We start from the raw sequence: 22925 nt of genomic DNA, 5'->3' as shown, positions 1-22925 counted from the left end.
AAAAAGAAAAGAAAACTCATTTGACGCTCGAATCTAGTCGAAGAATTTCCATCGTGAAACGCGCGAATTTTTATTTTTTTTTTTTTTTCACTCTTTCTTTTAGATAATTTGTTCGCGTTCATCGTTGCTCGGTGTCGGCGTGTCAAGTTGCCAATTTCGAGTCTCTGCGCGTTCGAGCCGTCGAACTTCTCGACGCGGTTCGATGCGATCGTTAAAGGAGGATTCTGGGAGGGTTGAAGGAGCTGGGATTCTACTCGAGCTGTTCTAGCGTGGAGTCATCGGCTACGTAGCTTCTTTTCCTTTCCTCTTCTCCGACCTATAGTCGGTCATATAATATCGTCACCCGTAAATTTCCCTCCGGGGGATAAACGAACCGAAGGAGCTCAGGGCTAATTGAAACGAACGGTGTCAGCAACGTCGCTTGTCCCTCGATTTCTACTCTTTCTCGTCGGTCGGCCCCGGTTCTCGTTTTTCGCGTTTTCTCCTTCATTCGCATCGCGATTAATCGGAACTCGAACGTCCTGTACACGCGTCGATATATTAATATTTATATATACATACGTACACTCACGCGATTCGATACAGGCTTATTTACAATATATGTACATTGGTTTCGTGCCATTTTCTCTTCTCCCCCACCCTTTTCACTGAGATCAGACGCCTTGAAAAAAATGCGTTCTAAATGCAGTCGCGATCAGGCTCGATAGGCGGACGAACAACTTTTGACTATTTTCTTAAATTTAAAACAATTTGGTGCCATTGTGTTGTGCGATTTTCTGTTATCTCACTGTGTGTTTCCAAAGTTGCAAAGAAGAACTGACTTCCATTTTAGTTTGATACAAACTGAGCACAAATTTTAACTATTTTGTTAATTTTAAAACAATTTGATATTATTACATTCAAAGACTTGTGCGATTCTCTGTTATCTTATCGTGTTTCCAAAATTGCAAAGAAGAACTTCCATTTTATTTTGATACAAACTGAGCACAAATTTTAACTATTCTGTTAATTTTAAAACAATTTGACACCATTATATTCGAAGACTTGTGCGATTCTCTGTTATCTTATCGTGTTTCCAAAATTGCAAAGAAGAACTGACTTCCATCTTAATTTGATATAAATTGAGCACAAATTTTAACTACTTTGTTAATTTTAAAACAACTTGATACCATTATATTCGAAGACTTGTGCGATTCTCTGTTATCTTATCGTGTTACAAAAATTGCAAAGAAGAACTGACTTCCATTTTAGTTTCATACAAATTGACCACAAATTTTAACTACTTCGTTAATTTTAAAAGAATTTGATGCCATTATATTCGAAGACCTCCATTTTAATTTAAATATAAATCGAGCACAAATTCCCACTATTAAACTATTAAACTAAAATCGAGAATTCAGAAGGACGAAAACCTATCGAAACCGCAGCGGTGATATCAACGACGGGAGTCGTTCGTCAGCATCGAGTTAATCTAGGATTTATTTACCGCCCCAGAGAGTCTGTTTCGCGTGGAACGAAATCATTCGTGCCGCGGCACGAGGACGCGCGAAAGTAGAAAGAAGAGAGAGAGAGAGAGAGAAAAAGAAAGAAATAAAAGAGAGACTGGAGCTCTCGGTGTCTCACGTTTCTGGCCCCGGCCAGAACGATCTGGCGGCGGGTAAAAGTCACCGTCGATTTATCGTTTCGCGAGAACGCCGGAGCTGAACTCTTTCGTCGCTTTCTACGACGAGCGACGAACATCGCGCGTTCACGTGTCGCGCTTCGAAACTCACGCCGTTTACAATTTCCACCGCGTCCGTGCCGGATCACTTGTCACTGAATTAGCTTTCATTGAGGCTCGACGGGGGGAGAGAACGAGATCGATTTCTTCGATTTCGAGGTTCGCCAGAAGGTGACGGGCTTGAAGATCGCGGCTTCGTCGAGATCTTCGATATAGTTTCACCGAAATTATTTTGTCGCGTGAGCGAAGGCTTCTCAATCGAGACACGAGAACCGGAAAGTGGGAATTTTGTCGAATGTTCACCGAACGTAAATTAAAATCACTGATTTTGGCCCGGAACTTATTTCGAAATGGAACACAGGTTACGGTTGTTGTTGAATTTGCGTATCTGATGGAAAACTTCTCGCCTCTAGCGTTATTCTATTTTTCTTTTCTGTCGCTGGCCACGGTCACAGATCACTATTCGTTACCACGGATTCCAGAGACGCTCGTTTTCTCAGTTTGCCTTTTTGTTTTATCTCGGTAAATTGTTTTGTCTCGGTAAAGGCAGCGCGCTTCCTCTTTTCCAGCAATTTCATTCACTCGGAACTTCAACCTTGATTCTCCAAACCCGTCACCATTTTACGAATCATCACAGACTCCTCCAGTCTTTGTTGTTTCCACCTTTCGATCATCGAGTTACACCATGATCAGTTCCATTGAACCCTTTCTCTCTCTCTCTCTCTCTCTTCTAACGAAATCAGACGAGCCGCCGGTAGTTCAGTCGATTCAGCGAGCTTGATTGAATCTCGCAACGAGAGAGGTTTCTTGCGCGGTTCGCCAGTGCGGAAGAAGCAGACTGGCCAAGGTACGAGCGACTTGGGCTCTTGGCAGCTCGACTCTGCCTTATTAAGGCCTGTGTCCAGGGGGCCCCATGAACATGGCTGCCGCGGCCGCGACATGGGTGTGCCTAGCCATGGCCGCCGCGATGAAGGGAGGCACTCCTGGTGTTCCGGGAGGCCCCACTCCGGAGAACATCAGGCCAGAGCCGAAACTCGGGTGTAACAACGGCCTCGCCGAAAGCCTCAGCTTCTCGATCTCTGCTTCCTGCAGCCGCTTCGCCTTCGCCCGTCTGTTTTGAAACCAGATTTTCACCTGCAACAGAGGGGAGAGATCACCGAGGGTTAAATTTCTCGTTGTGGAAAATCTGAATTTCATCTGAATTTGAGCTGTTTTTCAGAGCATTGCCCTCTAGTATTATTTATATTGTACATGCATATAATTTAATTATTATAATATATTAATATATTATATATATATTTAATATATTAATTTAATAAGGTTTTATAATAAGAATATATTTTAGTAATGAATAATATTATGAATAGTTAAAAGTAATGAGAATGAATTTTTTTTTTAAATAAATAAGTATAATATATATTAATATATTATTATATATATATTTAAAATAATTATATATATTATATATATATTTAATATATTAATTTAATAAAGTTTTATAATAAGAATATATTTTAGTAATGATTTGAAACGAATAATATTATTAATAGTTAAAAGTAATGAGAATGAATTTTTTTTTTTTTTAAATAAATAAGTAAAATTTATTTTCTACCTTCTGTGTCAGGGTTAATTAATTTATTTTAATGATTTAATTATCTCGAAAATAAATGATCTAAATATATTATTTTTTTTTGTAAAATAAAAAAAATTCATATATAGTTAGAAATTAAATGTTTGTCGTATTTATTTATATTTTGTTTTTTTTTTTTTTTAAATAAATTTAATTTATATAGGACATAAGCATTTATTACTGAAAATTATTTCGTATCATTTTTACAATTATTTGAATTTTCTGGATGTGTGTTTCATGGTGAAAATATAAGTAGAAGGAGATGTGTATTTCAAAAAAATATAAGTAGAACGTGATCAATTATTTCGTAGCCACAAATTGAATTTCATAGAAAAATTGATCTCATTTACAAGCAAGTGAAGTAAGTGGAAGAGGGTTGACTCTAGAAACAGATGGATTACAATCTAATCAGACATTCGTAAAATCTATTGTTCATCAAACAATTGAACAATTTGCACGTTAAGGAGTCTTTCTCTCTCTGTTCATTCCATTTCTCACTATTCGAGACGATGCGAAGGATTTCTTCTTCGTGAAGGATCACTGAAAAATCAATCGTTCCTATTATTGGCAGACGAGCAAACCTTCAAAATTTCGTTCGATCGTTCGGAACTTGCTTCGCCGGGCGTGTGTAACGTTATCTTCGATCAACACCCAAGGCACAACTTTTTAATTACTAGCCTCCATCGCGCACAGCTCCATCCGCAGTTGCCCAAGATCGATTTTCACCGTGTCGCTTGTCAGCCGGTGGTTGGCCGACCGGTCTGGGGAAACCTGGTCGATGCCAGCCGAAGTAGAAAACGGCCGGCGGTGAACAGACAGAGGCGGGAGGAGCGCGTCGATACGTAATTAAATAATTACGCTATCGATCAAGCCGCGCGGTACGTAAGCAGGTCTAACAAGGGACGCGACGGGATCGGGAGAGAGGCAGAGAGAGAGAGAGAGAGAGAGAGAGAGAGAGAGAGATGGACGAAAGCAGAGAGAAAATAGGCGCACCACGGTGCTGCATGAACGGCTATTTAGCGCGTAATTAGCCGGCTCAAATTGGTGAAAGCAGCCGGTCGTGCCGTGCGAGCCAATGGAATTCGTCGATGTAGTTGGAAACTTGCTACGTGGAAAAATACGCGACTCGAATTCGCGTATAGGCTCCGGGGCCCGTTCTCTCGGCGTGGTTAATTGTGTTTGCACAGTCGCCGGTCGATTTTTCTGTTTGGACAGAAGAGCGGTGCACTCCTCTGCTCCGAACCGCGTCGCGAATCATCGAATCGCAGAAGCCGCGTAGAAAATTTTTCCAACGATCGTTCATTTACTGAGATCACCTTTCTCGCTGTTACTCGATGAGAAACGTTCACTTCTTTCTTCAAATTATGTTCATCGTGTTAATAAATATTCTCCTCAGTTTCGTGACCTGACGTTGGAGCTATCGTGTCACGTTGGAGGTGATACTAATTTGCTATGAAACTCGTTTTAAAAATTATGAAAAATAAATTATACAATGATAATAATAAATGAATGAGAAACATTGAATCGTTTCTGCTGCGTCGCGAATCATCGAATCGCAGAAGGCACGTGGAAAATTTTTGCAACGATCGTTTTATTTACTGAGTTTGATTTACTACTCATTTTTCTTGCTATTACTCGATGAGAAACGTTCATTTCTTTCTTAAAATTATATTCGTCTTGTTGATAATATTCTCGCCAATTTCACGATTCTATGCTAACCTTGAATTCACATGTCACGCTGAGGTTGATAATGCAAACTTGCTTTAAATTATAAAAAATAAATAATAATACATGAATAAAAAACATTTTACTCGATTTACCTTAAAATAAGTACAAGTGAACGCGCAATAACAGATCGAGTTCAAATAATGCCCAGACGCAAATGTAAATATATTCTACGAACTTTTTATACGACAACGAGTCATACGTGTGACATCCGTCGTTTAACACCGATTTTTACGACGAATGTTCGCAATTTTCCTGCAGAGATCGTTCGCTGGAAAATTTCACGTCCTCGCTGGTTATGCAAGCGGCCAGTTAAATTAATTTTCATCCGTGTTCACCTTGGTGTTGTTAATTAGACGAGCGTATCAAGCGAATCAGTTCGTTCGTATCATCGAATTCCCAACAAATTCCCAATTGCTTTCATCGTTACCGAGACTTCAACGTACGCGGCGAAAGCGGTGTGGCCGTTTCGATGAAACTTTTTTCCCCAGCCGGACAAAGGAATCGTTTTTATAATTAAACCACTCGAAATGATCCGAGAGGTTTGTTTGAATTGTTCGAGGTTGAAGCACCGTTTGTGTGCACTGTCGAGGATATTTAAGGATATTTGAGAAACACTCTGGCCAGTGAGACACTTAGTCCGTCATCCGAGCGGTAATATCCGAGTGGCCCGCGTGTATAAACGACAACAATCTTCCTATTATCGCCGTTATTATTCTCGTTACCATTATTTTTATCGAGCGTAATGCGCGCCAGGCTACGCAGCTCACCGGCGGGGAATTAGCATTAAGCACCCTGGAGCACGCGTAACGAGTTCAAGGAGCGGTAATCTGATCGCTGAAACGGGCATAACGTTTCGCCGGGTTACAAGGGGTAAATAAGAACTCGCAGACGCGAGTTCAAAAAGAAAAAAAAAAAAAAAGAAAAAGGAGAAACGATGTGAATCGCGTGACTCTTAAATAAACAAAGCCAAAGATGTCGAGGCAGACAGTCTGCGCGACGCGTGCACGTAACTGAGGATACATCTTGTCGTTTAGAAAGTAGAAATCTCGCGTCGCGTGACAATGCGCAATCAAATCGTTAGTGTTTCACCCGGTGGAGAGACATATTGCGATATATGTATACCAGAGCCAGGGGTTTTTCTCTTCGCCAACGACTTCCTGTTTTTCACGGTTGTGCCCTGACGCTTCAACCATCGACAGTTAACGCGCAATTTTCCAGGGACGCGAGTAATCCAACGGCGTTTCCTTTGTTACACCACGCACCTGGAGTTCACCATCCACGGCCTGGATCAAACTTTTATTCCGCCGGGAGTAAACTGTGATCTTTATTTTCATTTTATTCACTTACGCGCGATATATTACCCGATTGTGTATATGTATACATATGTAAGATGCGTTTGTAACGTAAGTTTGTAACGAAAGTTACAGAGGTATGAACAGAGGAGAAGCTCGTACGGGAAGTGAGAAATTATCGCAATTTTCAACGTTCTGCACCGTTAATTTTGAACCCACGACTTTCAAAAAAAACTGCACACACCGATTGCAATCCAGTGCCAATGATCTCCGAGCACGTAGCCTTTAAAAAAACATATAAAGAAGCAAACTTGCTCTTGTATAAATTTCGATTAAGGACAGTTTGAAATTTTCAAAAATCGAGTTTTTTTTTTTTCTTGAACAGTAGCTTGAAGTCTTAGAAATAAGATGCAAAAGTTCCTTTAAAACGAGTTATTTTGGGGTATAATAATAAATCCACGGATACAGAATAATTGAATTTGTATCATTGTTTACAATTTTAAGCAGTATTATAAAGTATAAATCGTCTGATTCAAATATTTATTTTTGGTGAATCGAATATTAGGGGATTTGGGGATTCAATTTAGTTGTGAATTGTAAGAACTGTGAGTCGCGATGTAAGTAAGGATACATATGAAAAATGACGTTCTGAGAAACGCGTTTTTCTCGAAACTAGGTTTTTAGAAACGGCGTGCAAGATATCTCGGAACCTAACCAACCGATTACTATGAAACTTGGTGCGTATCTTTAACGTAACATTTACTAGGGATTGACGATCGAACATTTTTTAATTTTTAACAATTTCGAAAAATACAAGCAAAAAACGTAGAAATTTTCGGCATAAATGCATCAAAAACAAATAGCTACTATTTTCATAATTTTCATAGAAATGAAAATGTTGGATCGTCAATCCCTAGAGAATATTGCTTACTTTCGAACTTTTTCTGCCTTTCTCTTGCAACAAATCTTGTTTGGCTGGAATCATGCACACCGATAGACAATGTAAAAAAAAACTTATGTCGTTAAAAGTTAAATAAGAGCCCTCTTTTTTTCTCTTTTAATGTTGTGTTTTATAGCTCATAATCTGTTCAAATAAACCACGAAAGCTCCTGCCGATCAAATATGTACTTTTGTTTCCACTAGCCCTCCAAAGTATTCGTAATTTTTAGGCCCCCGTCGAACTGTCCTGCCCCCTTAAAGAATCTGAACGTGTCGAAGCTCCAAACAAATGACAGACGCCCAATTTATCTAAGAAAGCTACATTGAGCGAATCACGATACAATTGTCTCTCTTCTCCGTAGTGAATCATTTTTCAAACACGCGAAACAACAACATCGAATCGTCGTTCCAGGAGGGATCGATCACTTTCTTGAGAGAAAGAGAGAGAGAGAGAGAGAGAGAGAGAGAGAGAGAGAGAGAGAGAGAGAGAGAGAGGACGATGAATTTCCATGGATGTGGCAGGCAGCGAACCGTCTCCCGCAAAATTATTTCCACGAACGTCGGCTGTTGCATTCTAACCGCGCGAATATCGCAACCCAAATCGCGAACATACCTCTTCGTCGCGGGTGAATAATGAGAGGAGAGCGCCTGGCTGTGGCCTGGGTGGTGGCGATCCGTGGCTCTGTTTCGGAAGGACGGAGGAGGACAACGAGGAGGCGACGGGACGATCGTAGCTTATCTAAGCAAATGAACGGGATCCGAGGCTTCATTTCGTCTGATGCATTGTAATGAATACGCAAAGTGTATTCGAACACGCTAGCCAGAGCCGAGCGATAATAGCCTCATCGCGATTGTCTTTTTGGCCTGGCTTGCGGGACACGTGTTTGCGAGACAAGCGAGTACACTGGTCTAGAAACCTGGCTTCAACTGGCGGTTGGTCAATTTTATTGCGTGGCTTTGCGATTTTTCTCTCTTCTCCTGTTCGAACGATCGTTCGTTATTGGGCAATCTTTCGTTCGTGTTGTCTTCAAATTGTTTGCACGTGGAATCGTTTTCACAACTTTTATTCGGACAGGGAAAAGTTCAGAAATCCATAACCGGAGTTACATGTAGCAGTGTGATTGTTTTCTTGTTTAAATATTTTTTCGATTTTACTTTGTAGCTTTTGAGAGAAAAATTAAACTTTTTTAAACGACGGCTTTCGTATAGTTGCAACAAAGTGCAAGAGATTTATCGATTATTTGTCATATCAACTTTCATGCGGCGATAAACTTATCAATTATCGACGAAAGTTGCGAACAACCGATGAATATTTTGCCACGTAATAGTCTTTGATTAATTAAGAGAAGTAACTTCTTTTATCGATTACGAATTTTCAAGGGCAGAGATGCTAAAGTTTCATTTTCTGAGTTTTCGTGTCAAAGATCTTCCTTTATTTTTAATCATTTAAATGTTTTTCGTTGACCGAGCAACGCAAGCGAGTTAAGTCGAAACGATTTCTCTTTCCATCTCAAAGGTAACCAATTCGTCTATTTCTGATTGAACGATCTTGTGTTTTTCGGTCGTGATTGCCCAATGGCAAAGGCAGCCCGAGCCAACCGAGCCAGTCGAGCAAGAATTTACGATTCGCCTGACAAATTTCGTCTCGTAAGACACGATCAATTTCCAGAGATACTCTTGCACTCGCAACGAACGTCGGTCGTGGTGGTTCGGTTAATTAATATGCCGACAGAGCCGTGTATATTTCGTTATTATCAGCGAAGGAAACAGTTCACCGCCACTGCGTCTGGTACAAATTAGAAGTAGAACCAGAATGTTAGGGTCAGACGGCTAATCACCGCGCTCGCTACTTTGCTCCTGCGCCCGATAAAAACTTTTCGTAACGTTCTCGTTTTATTTCCAGGTGCGTGTAATAAGCGTATCGATGTATCAACTTTTGGAACTGTGGATTAATCTCATCAACACGTGGCACTTGTACGTAAGTCTTTCGAATATTTTTCAATGTTTTTCAGTGGCTCGCGAGAGAATTCGAATACTTGTAGATACATTTTATGAACACATTACGTTTCATTAACACTGTTTACAGACTCACTGAAATTATACTGTTTAAATTTGAAAGTGATTAAATCTCTTTTATACAACGAAATAGATTCTAGGAGTATCGAGACAATTATTAACACTAATCGCGTACCTATTTTCTTGAAACGGAAAAAAGGAATGGAAAAATTTTTTGTTTTCAAACTCTCTGTTCACTCAATCAGAAATTTCAGGTTGCTTGACGAACATCACTTTTAACTCTTTGACATACAATAACGTCTAGGAGTGCGTTTCCTAAGAGCTATTGAATTATTAATTTGTTCTTTCGTCGTTTTTTATTAATTTCGTTTGTAAGTATTGTGTTTATAATGTTTCGCGGTATAAATATTATAGAGGATAAAAATTACCTTTGCCAAGTTTACACAAATGTTAAAATAAAATTTTTTTTATATGTCAAAGGGTTAAAATCATATACCTAGTTTATTTGACAAAGTATACTTGTAATTTTCAAGAACGAAATCTCAAACAAGAAAAAAAAAGAATGTTCTTTCATTCTTATAGACTCATCGCGCACGAATAGAATCGTCGGTTCTCGAGTTTTGCAAAATATAAAAATCGAGAAAGCGAAGAGAGCTGCTCGTTGCATTCGGCATTTTAACTTGCATCTTGCACTGTCGCGCGTGCAACGCGAGGGAAACAACAATTCGGGGCGAACCGATCCCCTGCCATCGCCGTGCCAAATGAGCGCTGATCATTTCGGCTGATATAAAAATTACACATAATATCATTTCATTACGTTCAATTTAATTAACGTCAATCACGTTAATTGCCGGCGGAGCCCGTAGAAGGGTGTGTAATTACCCGCCTGGATGTGACGTATCTGATGCGCGAGAGCCAGACGAGAGAGAGAATTTGCTCGTTTTGATCCTGGGCGTACTGGCCGGGCAATTACGAAACAAAGAGGAATGGCATAAACAGAAACGAAGGAGAGCAGAGGGGAATAATCTACTGCACCGCGAGAAAGTAGAGGCAGAAGAACGAATAGGAACAACGCATTGCGGCCAAGCGAATCGCAAGTTCACGTGGATGGGCTTTCGAAGAAAATGTGTGTTTGTTTCGTTGCGTGCGAGAGCGATTTTTTTCTTCTTCGACCGCTGCTTTCTCTATCCGCGCGTTTCCGAGAATCGTTTCGCAGCCGTTTCTTTCGAGATAAGCTCCAATTCTACGCATTCACTCGTAAGCCTGCCACGATACTTATACTACAAGCGTCTAATACATACACTGGAGTGCAAAATTGAGACAGTAACAAAAATTTTTAAGAAGAATATTTTTTATTGTTAAATAAAATATAAAAACATGAAAATGAAACTTGACTATCTGATTCTTGATAGTTTTAGGAAACTGAAGCTATTTTTTTAACTTTTAAGATTAGGTTTGGGTAAATCCCATCGAAAATCTATAGGGTATATTGAAAAAAAAATTCTTGACGTATACAAATCTCCTCGTAGCTCAGTAGTGGAACTACATGCTCGTGTTATAGAACAGTGGAATCAAATGCCATCTGATTTCTGCTCAAGACTGTTTGGAAGTGTGCCAAGACGTATTAGAGCTATTATCTAAGCAAATGGCTTATGAGCAAAATATTAAGGTATGATAAAGCCTGTAAATCTGACTATGAAAAAATTCTGGTGCAAAATTGATTCTATGTTTTTTAATTTTTTCAGCCAGGAAGAAACCTAATATTAAAAGTCAAAAAATAGCTTCAGTTTCCTAAAACTATAAAGAATCAGATAGTCAAGTTTATTTTCATGTTTTTATACTTTATTTAACAATGAAAAATATTCTTCTTAGAAATTTTTGTTGAATTATAAATTTTTGTTAGAAAATTTCGACTCAATTTTTCATCCCATTGTATCTCTTCGAACGATCGATTAAAATTACTTTACGCCGGAACTTGGCTCTCGCTCGCTTGTTCGTGGAAACGTTCACGAGCGAGCTTCTGTTACTCGAGTTGTAAGGTCGAAGAGAGTTTCAGTTGTGTATCTCTGAATCTTTGTAAAAGAATTTTCGTACGAAAGACTTGAAAATTTAGCACTGATGTGAGACTCGCGTCGAACGTTTCTATAAATTTTTCACGCACGTTTCCCGACGAAGATTTCAAACTCAACAGTGTCTCGTGTCTCGTGTATTGAACGACGTTAATAAAATTTCAAGATAATCACACGCGATACGTTCGTGAAATTTCCACTGAACGTTTGAACACTTTCACCTGCTCGAAGCGAATAGCAACGTGCGTCGTAAAAGAGCGAAACAACCTGAGTTTTCCGCGCGTTAGCCCGGAATCGTCGGAGCTAATGAGAGAAGGTAAAGGAGATAGCCAGTAAATCTGCCATTATCGGGACCATTTGCTAATCCCAGAAACGTTTAACTCAAACGGTATTTCGCTATATTCCCCGATACCTAATGGACAATAATCCACGATGACGAGTTCGAAGCGTCTGTCATTCTCGCGCGAGTGACTCGAAGGTCAGGTACAAATTTACGATCGTGAAACCTTCGTCGATGCACGCGTATAATTTCTCGAAGCGATATTCCGCGTAGTGACTGAACAGATGAGATTTCTCTCTCTCTCTCTCTCTGTCTTCACGCTTGGCTGGAGTAATTTCCACGAGTAGAAAATAAACTTCGCCGCTTCGATGGTTAATTGTAATTCGCGGCGGTTGCGAGCTTAATGGCTAACATCTCCCGACCGGTCTCACCTGCGTTTCCGTGAGGTGAAGGGACGACGAGAATTCCGCCCGTTCGGCGATCGTTAGGTACTGCTTTTCGCGAAACTTTTTCTCCAGGGAGAGCAGCTGCTGCGTGGTGAACGGCGTCCTCGGCTTCCGATTCGGCTTGTGCTTCCTCAGGGTGCACCTGACCGGCCCTGGCCCCGGTCCTGGCAGCCTCAGGTCGCCTGGAAAGCCCATCCGAGAAACAAAAGAAAAAAAGAAAAACTGACGATCAGTGACGAAACACGAATTGAATCGAGACTTTGGTACGTTCGCCTCGATGTTTGCGAATTATCCGGCGAATTGGAGATTTATTCGAAGGACGGGGGGGGGGGGGGGGGGGGAGTTTTTGGGAGGGGTGTGAAATCGAGTGTTGGGTAGTTGAACGAGGAAATTAACGCTTGAATTATTTTGTGAATTAATATACAAAAAATATATTTTTTATTAATAATTATATTTATAAATTTAATTGTAATTAAAGTTTCTGATTTCGAGATATTACTCGTGAAAGAACACTTATAGGTAATCGTACATTTTATATTGAAATAATATAAAAATTTAGAATAATTATATTTGTTACCTCAGAATTTTTTTTTTTTTTTTCTTTCATCCTTTTGAACATCTTTTTCGTAGATCAATTTCTCCATCAATTGAAATTAATATAATATGACCTCCTAAAATAATTAAAGTATTTAATTATACTGAAGTTCCTTTACTAAATACATTTACTTTAATTATTTCAGGATTTTTTGTTACTTCGAGTCATTTATATTTTTTAAAACATAAACTTGCAAAAAGAATAAAAAATATTATTATTTACAATTACTATAGATTTATAGGCGGAATAACTTCGTTGTGTCTTTATAGAATAGAATCGAAGGACAGTATTAAATCTTTTGAAAAATATTTTGGCAGAATCGATTTCTAAATTTTTGTTTAAAGTCGGTGGACCTGCGAGGCACGTTGTATTGTCCAAGAAAGTGTTAAATGTTCAAAGGAATGGGCGAGAAAATAAGGAATGAATTTGAAAATATCGATGTAACGATTAAAACACAAGTGTTAAATAGAAATTAGCAATTTAGAAACGGAATGTTACGCGTTCTCGATTACAATGGATCAATGATTTATTAATCACATTTATGAAAGAGTAGTAAATTTTCTGTATAAGTTGTTAAGAAAATTAAGTATCGATTGACTAGATAGAACTAGAATAATTACGTGAGGTGGCGGTACACGACGAGTTCAAGAAGAAACGTTTGTAAACTACCATCATAAATAACATAAAATTCGATCGCTATACGAGGGAATATGTGTACTATCGAACTGAAAAGCGATTGAACGATGTACACGCGGAATAATTAACGCGATAACATTAGGAAGGTGAATTAAGATATCTACTCTCAGGCTCAGGATAGAATATTGCCTCGCGAGTCGATGACTCGTGTAATTATTGTCCAACTACCGTGGGTTGATAAATCGTTCAATGTCGTCGCAGCTGCGCTGGTGAGAAACGATGAAAAAAAAAAAAAACAGAGCAGGAGACGAGGGAAGTCGCGATTATATATTTTCTCGTTAGTGATAAATATATTCATAGATATTCACGCTTGCTTACTTAGCCACGCCATTCTTCTATACGTTGCCGTGCATATATAGAAAAGTATATTTGGACACACATTGAAATTATTATACAATAACATTTCAACCGAGTCTTTTTAATTTGTACTTAACGTTGATGAAAAGAATAGCCAATATCACAATAATTAGGCGACTGAGGTGATTTTGACATACACGTATTTCGAAACACATACTCATATTTTCCTTGAAATTTAAGAAAGAAGTTTAAATATATACTGACCACGTTGAAAAATCTTTATTTAGTGAAAATGAACGTGAAACTTGAATATCTAAACTATCAGTCGTAACGAAAATATCAAGTTTTTAATCAAGTCTAATTATTTATCCATGTTAGTACATACGATCCTTTCTTTCTCATTTGTTTTTCTCTCTCGATCGGTTAAAAATGTATTACGCCAGTGGAGAGATCGCCGCGGTAGGCGAGAGGGAGATCGACGATGGTATTGTATCGTCGTTTATCGTTAATTATGTCATCGAACGCGATAGAAACGAACGAGAATCCTCTCGAATATCCGATAGCATTACAAAGTTCGTAATATTAATCATGTTTGCGCAGATTTGTTCGAATGGTGCGAAATTATCGGCACGTTATTCCCGTGTATGCATCGCATAATAATTATCTGCGAGCTGCTGATAACGTTCGCCCGGCGACCGTTAATTAACGCGCGGCCGACGCGCCCAATGAAAACGCGCCAAATTTTTATCGATTTCCTCCCTTTGCCAATCTCGGCTCGGTTCGTTGAACCGATTTTACGTAACTTCGTTTCCTCGAAACACCTCAGACTGTGCGCGAAATAAACTTTTCATTTCAACACAAATTGACAGACAAAGAAATAAAAAATAAAAACGGACGATAATATTACACTTGTGCTTTCATTTTTAATACCCTTGAACGCGCTCGACTCTGTTACAGTTCTCGAATCTTTGCATCTAAGTTTCGGTCCGGCTTTCACAAACAAAAAGTTTATCGTCCCAGAGAGAATCTCGATCAGATAACCGAAACGAAAGATCGACAGTTAACGATAAACAGATTACTCAATTATTACTCGAGTAATATTTTGTAATCTTATTCTCTACCTTGCAATTAGGCAGACATAATGTCAATTTGTACTGTAAAATGTATCATTCCTTTCTATTAACGTTTAATAGCGATACCAATGTATTTAAACGAGAGATCGTTCCTCTTCATCGCCAGGAAAATTCTGCCGGAGCATCTGACAAAAATTCACCTCAGGTTCGACGAACGGAGCGAGTAAGCACGACGTTCGTTGACGACAAGAAATCGTTGGCGAGAGGAGAGGAAAGAAAAAAAAAAAAAAAAGAAAGAAAGAGCAAACGATCGGGACTCTCGCAGCGCGAAAATCCAAGCTCGTTTCGCGTTAACGATCGCGCTCTCCGACCGATCGTGTTCACATAAATTATCCAGTCGTCGATCCGTGCGTGCGCACACGCGTTTCTCCGCGCAATCAGCGTCGGCCGCCTCGTCGTTAATCCCCAATTTATAGAAGCGAAATCGAGGGCCCGTCGATGGAAACGGTCTCTCACCCGCCAAACGACCGGTGAAATTGAATCGTTAAAAAGAAATTGTCTCCCCCTGTATTCGCTCGCCATTCATCCGACGACGACCGGTGATTATCGTCCGTGTTCCGATGATTAACTCGTACTCACGTGTCATTAGCACCGGATGCTGCCGATGGTCGGCTCTCGTTTTGTCACGGATTCTTTCTTTCGGATGAAGAGACGGTTGTCTCTCGCCGTCGTGGAATTTTAAACGAAACTACGCCGTATGTGTATCCACAACCGTACGTTTATAACTTTTGCCGATTCTACGAGGAAAGAAGCTAATTGCTGCTTGTTTACCTGGAAGCTTGGTTTACTCTGTAAAAGAGGAGAGTCGCGAACGATCGCGAGTGACGTCCCTGTTACCGTTAACCTCTTGCGCTGGAATGACACGCACGTCGGGAATTTTTTGTCCCAAATTGCAACACTTTCTCGGTTTCAAGTATATTTAAATGCAACCAAGGCGAAACAAACGATAAGTTTATTACTTCCGGCGATAGAAGAAAAAGAAGTTCGACGAGTTCAAAAGGAAAAGAAAGCGACGAATTATTGTGTACGGTTCGGTCACTCGTTATGGTCCGCGGACCAGTTGCCAGCGCAATGGGTTAATGTATTTGTCTGTCGAAATAATGAATTTTTACGAGACAATTTTTTTCTCACCATTCACTGTGAGACACTAACATAACCTCGTGCGCAATGGATTGGACATTAGCAGCACTGTGCTGTCTTATTTTTCAGCCATAGATCTTATTTTGTTGTCGTTCTTTTCAACAAGGTTCAGTTGTTTCTCAAACTATGGGCACGACAATTATTTATAATCAATTATAAATGTAAAGTTCCTCGTTCGATCAATTCATTCGCTGTTCTAATTTATGCCGCGCTTAGTATTCTGCTATGCTAATATTCTGATACGCGCTGCATATGGGTTAAGGAGGAATTTTCCGCATTGTGTCGTCGATACCTCCCACGCGCAAAGTATGAAACCCGTGTGTCGAAGGAAGTAGCAGAGATAGGTTTATAAAATAAATACGTAATAATGAAAAGAAACACGAATCCAATTTCATCCATCGTTCAAATTTCTACGAAAAGTAGAACAAACTGATCTTTTCGAGCACTCAGTTAGTTGTGGCGTTAACGGTACGAAGAGAGGAGTCATCGTTATCGTCGATACTCCGGTGTCGTACCATCGAGACGATGTGAATCGGTAAAGTCTGCGGACGATTGCTGGCCGATGGTCCGAGTCCATCGCAAAAAGCTGCCGTTTCGACTCGAGGACCGAGTCGAAAGGATGACGATTTCGCGGCAACGGACCGGGGCAACAGCGAAATTCCACGCGCTAATTAACGATCGGCCGGTGGACAAAAAGCGGGGAACGTTGCTGGCGGCATTGTTCAACGGATCTGTCGCGACATCGGGTATTACGTCTTCCATTCTGGCCGCCCGTTGCCCGTTTCGCCGCTATCGACCAGCCTGCTCGGCCAGTCCGCTCACATAACCGATCAATATGTTCCTCTTAGAGGCTAATTAATTTCTGCTAATTAAACGCTCGCTAGGATCAACGGGGAAATATATCTTGCGCCGTGACTTTCTGCGTAGCGCGTGGACAAAGCACCTGCGGCCTCTGTCTCTCGCCAGGCTGCTCGGCGAAACTTTGCCTCTCTTTCGTTTTCTCGCTCGCGTGTACATCCGTATGCATGTGTGTACGCGTTCTGGTTCGGTTTGGTATTGTCTAGCGGGGGCCACGTGGCACACGGAAGTGTTTCAACCCGGGTGCTTGCGACACTCGAAACGCGAGGCGTTCGCTAGAGTATTTGTCGAAGAAATAATTCGCCAGGATATTGGAAAAGCCAAAATTTCGCGAGCCTAGATTCTGTGAGATCTATTTTTGTGTTTAGGTTTTGTGTTAGGTACTCTTTCGTATTTTGTATATACATGCAGAATATTGGAAGTTAAGTTTCTGCGATCCTAAGCTTTGTGAAATCTACTTTCTACTTAGGTTTCGTATTAGGTGACACTTTTTTCGTATTTTGTATATACATATTAGGATATTGGAAGTTAAACTTTTGCGATCTTAAGTTTTGTGAAACCTATGTTATATTTAGATTTTGTATTAGGTACTCTTTCGTATTTTGTATATACATATTAGGATATTGAAGATTAAACTTTTGCGATCCCAGGTTTTGTTAGAGCTACTTTATATTTAGGTTTTGTACTACGTATTTCGTATATATATACAGAATATTGGAAGTTTTTGCGATCCTAAGCTTTGTGAAATCTACTTTATATTTAGGTTTTGTACTAGGTACTCTTTCGTATTTTGTATATACATACAGAGAATACTGGAAGTCAAATTTTTGCGATCCTAAGCTTTGTGAAATCTACTTTATACTTAAGTTTCGTATTAGGTTATTATTTAGGTACTCTTTCGTATTTTGTATATACATATTAGGATATTGAAGATTAAACTTTTGCAATCCTAGGTTTTGTGAGACCTATTTTATATTTAGGTATTGTGTTAGCTACTCTTTCGTATTTTGTATATACATACAGAATATTGGAAGTCAAATTTTTGCGATCCTAAGCTTTGTGAAATCTACTTTATACTTAGGTTTCGTATTAGGTTATTGTTTAGGTACTCTTTCGTATTTTGTATATACATATTAGGATATTGAAGATTAAACTTTTGCGATCTTAGGTTTCGTGAGACCTATTTTATATTTAAGTTATGTTTAGGTACTCTTTCGTATTTTGTACTACAATTGAAAAAGGAGTGATTTTAGAATGAGAAAACGATTCAAAACGAAAGAATAAAATTTGCCCAGGACTTCTTTTTCTGAGACGATTAAATTTCTATATACTAAGTTGTGCTTCTATATATATTAAATTGTATTTATGATTATCATGCTATCATACAAGTGTCTTTAATCACGCTAATTTTTAATTAAACGTGCTTAAATTCCATTTTCTCAGAAACTTCTAAAGGCTTCTAAAAATATATTCAGTCAACATCCAATCAGCAGTTTGCGAGTTTATAAGCTAGGCTTTAGAACGTTAAAGTTGAACACCTCTGACGAAAAGAATCTCTGCTGTACAGATTCGAATATTTACAATGTTATTCTCGTCGTAGGAATAGGTTAATTAGTAACCTATAACGTGTCAGGAGATCCTCGTTCCGGAAATAGTTTTAACATGGAAATGATATTAATCGACGGTTGATAGCGTAAATCGCGTTCCCGATAAGACAAGCGACTGGATTTGCTTCACGTTTTACGCTCTGTAATTGCAACAGCGATAGAAGAAGGCAATTAGTCGTGGACGACGTAAGCATCGGGTATAATCAAGCGGTCAGTCGTACACGTGTACGTTTGATTCTGTTTGATAATTTTTAATTAGTTATTTCTAGCCGCTCTTAAAACGCTGGTTTCCTCTTCGCTCTTCTCCTAAAATTTAAAAACTCGCGGTAGAACTTTCATTATGAATTGCATGATTTGTTGTAAATCGTTTGCTCTACCTAGATACATCTCGGATCGTAAAGATCGAGTAAAATCAAGTGATGATAATTAACGATTGCACAGCCTTCCAGGCAGCAGAGCTTGTCCTTGAGAATAAATAAAGAATTAAGAATTATTATCCGATTTGAAACTGGCGCGAAGAAAGATAAACAGAGAAAAATTCGCATTATAATAAATTAATATTGTAATTTCTTAAGAATGTCCAATATTGTAATAAAATCTCTCTTTTATGCTTAACAATTTTTAATTAGTTGTTTTTAATTGACTACCATAGTGGTGATTATAGGAAATTCAAAAGATTCTCTTAATATTTTTATGTAGATTTAAAGAAACTGAATACCACTTAGGATAAAATGTTACCTGATCTTTAATAAATCTGTTTCCTCGAAAATTTAAATTATCGTTATTCATATGAAGCTGAAAGCTATCCTAATAGTTACAAGTGTGTGTGCAATCCAGCTCAAAAAAATCGTAGGATATTTTTAGTTTTAATATTTAGCAATTGTTATGAATTATGATGCATGTATATTTTATAGTACGATATAATACAATATACAGTAACAGAGTTTTAAATGTTTCACATTTATTGTATTTCACCGTATTTACTACAAATACAACAATGTACGTTGTATTTACTGCATATTGTGCATATAATTTACACTTTTGTAGTGCGCAATTGATATTGCAAATATCGTATTATTTACTGCATGTAACTTATAATTTACATTTACTATTTTTAACATACAAATATAATATATTTGTCCTGAGATTTCTGAGCGTACACACGTTCGATGTACTATTTTTTTTTGAAGAAAATTCCACTTTTTCTTCTCGATCGTTCCTCCGTACTTTCTCTCGCATAAAACTATCATTATTGATTACTGATTTGTCACGAATCGTTTGTCCCTTCTCTCGCATTATCTATACGCCGCGGGGGGGAAGAAGAGTAATGAATTCCCGATGAAGTTGCCCCATCGTGGCTGGCAATAAATTCTTATTGGCCGTTGGTGAAATGATCGCTGATGAAACGCAGAGCGGAACGGGTTTTCGGTCTTTTGCTCTGTTCGACGCTTGCGCTGACGATTCGCGTATCTTACTAATGACCAGCCCCTGGTTCACTATGTTTTCTTGCCAACGCCAATTAATTTCTGCTAATTAAATGTTCGCATGATTTATGATCGATCGTGCGTTTCACAGCGGCGGAACGCGAGAGACGTTCGCCGAACCGACGAGAGACACAGTTATCTCGCGTCTCTCGCGTGGCCACCCTTTCGCGAGCCGGACAAACCTCTGACCGATCAATTAAGCCCCTTCGCTCCTTCTTTGCTCCAGTAAGTTGCACCTAATTACTAATTTCCGCGAGATTTCCAAGAGATAAATTACGGATCGCAGGACGATGGAATTGCAGGAGCGCGTTCTTCTTCTGTAATTTTCTTTTATGGTTCAATCTACCAAGCGGTTTCCGTGTTACGGCAGTACGTCGCTTTTTGCGACACGTCTGTTCGCAAGAGAGCTCTGCGTGAAACACGCTATCGCTTCGATATTAATCTTCCTTGCGACAGAAGTAAATAAATCCAGATTACTCGCTGTTACATCGCGTCTTTTTTACGCATTACAGTACGCAGTAGATTTAGTAAATTATGTTTCAGTAAACTTTTGATATTGTCTGAATATGTATCCTAACTTTTGTGTTGAGAGACGTGTTCTGTTAAACAAACACGTCAGTATGTTAGAAATTCCGTAATTTTTAAGTAATAAATTAACTTAGATTCATAAGCTGTCCAATGATCGATTAATGGAGCAATAGAAGAACTATTTCTCTGATACATTCAACTAAGGATCAAGAGAATTGAAAATTTCTTGCCGAATTATCCAATATTTGTCGCGCGAGAAATTCTACAGAGCCATGCAGTTCTTCTCTGTTTTATAAATATTACGCCAAAGTTCAGCAAGCGTAGTAAATTTTGAAAAAAGATTTAATAATTCAGAAAAAGTAAATTTACAAATTTACCAAAACAGATTTAGAAAACCGTGCTATTCTCGCAACAACTCTGACAACTGAACAAACTTGTCACAGAATTTCTACAGAATAATGTTTACAGTTTGCTACGGACTTGCTACTATCAATTAACTAGGCCGAAGGATTTTTATGAGTTTGTCTACAAGAAATTTAAAAGTATGAAATCACGCAGACCGCAAATGATATGAAAAATTGTGTAAATTGCGCGTATAAAATATACAGTAGAAAGTTTTCCATAATATCCGACAAAAAAAAAAATACTAATTTGAATAAAAATCCGCAAACTGCGAATAATATGCCGGGCACGCAATGCCGAGGAGAAGTATCGTTTTCTTTGTGCCACCGCTCGATCGATATTCATGCCGATTTTTATCGCTAATTACGGTGCTAGCTACGGAGATCGTTATTAACCGGTTAATTGGAGCGCTGGGCGCTGGGACTAGATCAGTCGAATGCGGTCCGCGCTCGATTTCTCGGCAAGAAAACGAATATTCGACAACAAACTGGCGAAACAACGCGATCATACCTCCCTTAACCTATTCAGCCTCGTTAGTCCCCGCGTATGGTAATTAACGGAAATTAATTAGCTAGCAAGAAGAACATATCGATCGGTTGCGCGTCTGGAATCGCCAGCTCACGGAGAGACGCGTGCTCGTGCTCGCGACTGCGAGGATTTCTCTTCTGATTGGGGTGCGTTTAACCGCACGTCGATCGGTGTCTCGTTAGCCTCGAATCTCCGGCAGATTAATAATTACGTTCTCGATAGGTCGCGTGGATACGCGACGTTCGACAATGAAACGAAAGGGATATAATTCTTTCACGCGAAACTGCGAACATTTGTGAGAACTGCGAGGTAAATTGGAAACGCTAAACGTATATTTTGTACTGTAATCGATCGAGGTTTTTTTCTAACGAAATACAGATAGATTGTCGATTTCATGCAGGAAACAATGCGCAAAGTAACTTTCGGATAATAATAAGAAAAACAAATAGATTTTTTAAAAACAAGATCTAAACGAACGAAAGAATATAGAGTTTTCAAATCAAATTTTTAAACCAGCTCAGTGTTGACCAACCTAAGGTTCAACGTTTGCGTGGAAGAGCAAATCTCTTCCAATTTCATTAAACGACGGAACATGTTAAAGCAACCCTTGCTCGAAGTTATCGGGAAAGGATTTTCAGTGGAAATTCCGCTCTGGACAGATGCTGGTCTCAATGCTGGTTTATTTAGTTTCCTCGGCGGCACGGTGAATGCAGATACAACAATCCCACAGAGAAGTCGGCGAAATGCTAATTCATTGCTGTATTGAATAGCGAGCCCAGCGAGTTTCCCTCAAATTCTCCATGAATCTGAAAGCGGCCCCGGTGAAAAATCCTTCGAACAGGTGTGCACCATTTATCTAACCTCGGCGTGTCCGGTGGAGTTACTTATCTACCATCGCTGCTATCTAACTCGACGCACGAACCCAACAGCCACCGAATTGTACAAAACGTTGCAAATGAAGGTGATTCATTAGCGTCCGATTCCGCGCTGTAATTCATTCTCATCGGTACGTATCTTTAACACCCTTGTAAACTTCCCTTGTAATATTTATCGCACGTTTGTCGTCAACTTTAAAGAAACAAAAATGCCAGTCACACACAGTTCCAAAAAGAAATAACGTTCTTAAGGCACTTAAGTAAAGTCTAAATAATTAAAGTCGATCGCTTTCAACAAGAATCAAATCGCTTTTTCGAATATGCTGTAAATCCTTCTTCGTGATTTATCACTTTACTTTGATGTGACACGATCGAGAATGAATTCCGTCGGACGCTGTTGCGAACAATGAGAGAAGTTGATCAAGCTAAAGGCATCGACGAAGCAAGAAATAGTATTTCTTTAATTTCCAAAGGAACGAAAAATATCACGAGCACGCGTGAGAATCAGACGACAACTGGAATGTTGATGAAGCATTTCTAGAAACCAAGGAATAAGACGCTTCGATGACCATCGGACATATTGTCAATTTCGAAAGGCCCAAAACCTCTTCAAAATTAAATAAGAAGACTTTTCTTTTGGTAACAATATTCCCGTAAAAAAA

General features: G+C 39.2%; 2 protein-coding genes across 4 annotated transcripts in view; one reads left to right on the top strand and one right to left on the bottom strand.

The window, feature by feature from the left end:
• The window catches only part of LOC122537417, a 157839-nt gene that overhangs the window by 69538 nt on the left and 65376 nt on the right, over positions 1-22925 (top strand). Inside the window, exon 3 of one of the 2 annotated variants that reach the window (XM_043670551.1) lies at positions 9213-9283. The exons of the other annotated variant lie outside the window; for it this stretch is intronic. Within the exon in view, the coding sequence (XP_043526486.1) occupies positions 9213-9283 (71 nt within the window). The remainder of the gene's footprint in view (positions 1-9212; positions 9284-22925) is intronic. 2 annotated transcript variants of the gene reach the window in all.
• Positions 434-22925, bottom strand: part of LOC122537415 — a 31970-nt gene continuing 9478 nt past the window's right edge. Inside the window, exons 2-4 of one of the 2 annotated variants that reach the window (XR_006308622.1) lie at positions 12106-12302; positions 2316-2854; positions 434-2280 (exon numbers count right to left, since the gene is read on the bottom strand). Coding sequence is in view for 1 of the 2 variants with exons in the window: in XM_043670548.1 (XP_043526483.1) it covers positions 2609-2854; positions 12106-12302 (443 nt within the window). In the remaining variant the exon portion in view is untranslated. Of the gene's footprint in view, positions 2855-12105; positions 12303-22925 lie in introns of both variants that reach the window. The other variant, XM_043670548.1, reaches the window with a different exon arrangement.

This window comes from Frieseomelitta varia, unplaced genomic scaffold, assembly GCF_011392965.1.
Source record: "Frieseomelitta varia isolate USP_RPSP 00005682 unplaced genomic scaffold, Fvar_1.2 scaffold_909, whole genome shotgun sequence".
Classification (NCBI taxonomy): Eukaryota; Metazoa; Arthropoda; class Insecta; order Hymenoptera; family Apidae; genus Frieseomelitta; species Frieseomelitta varia.
The sequence above is the reverse complement of the archived record's forward strand: the minus strand, read 5'-3'. Positions and strand labels throughout refer to the sequence as shown.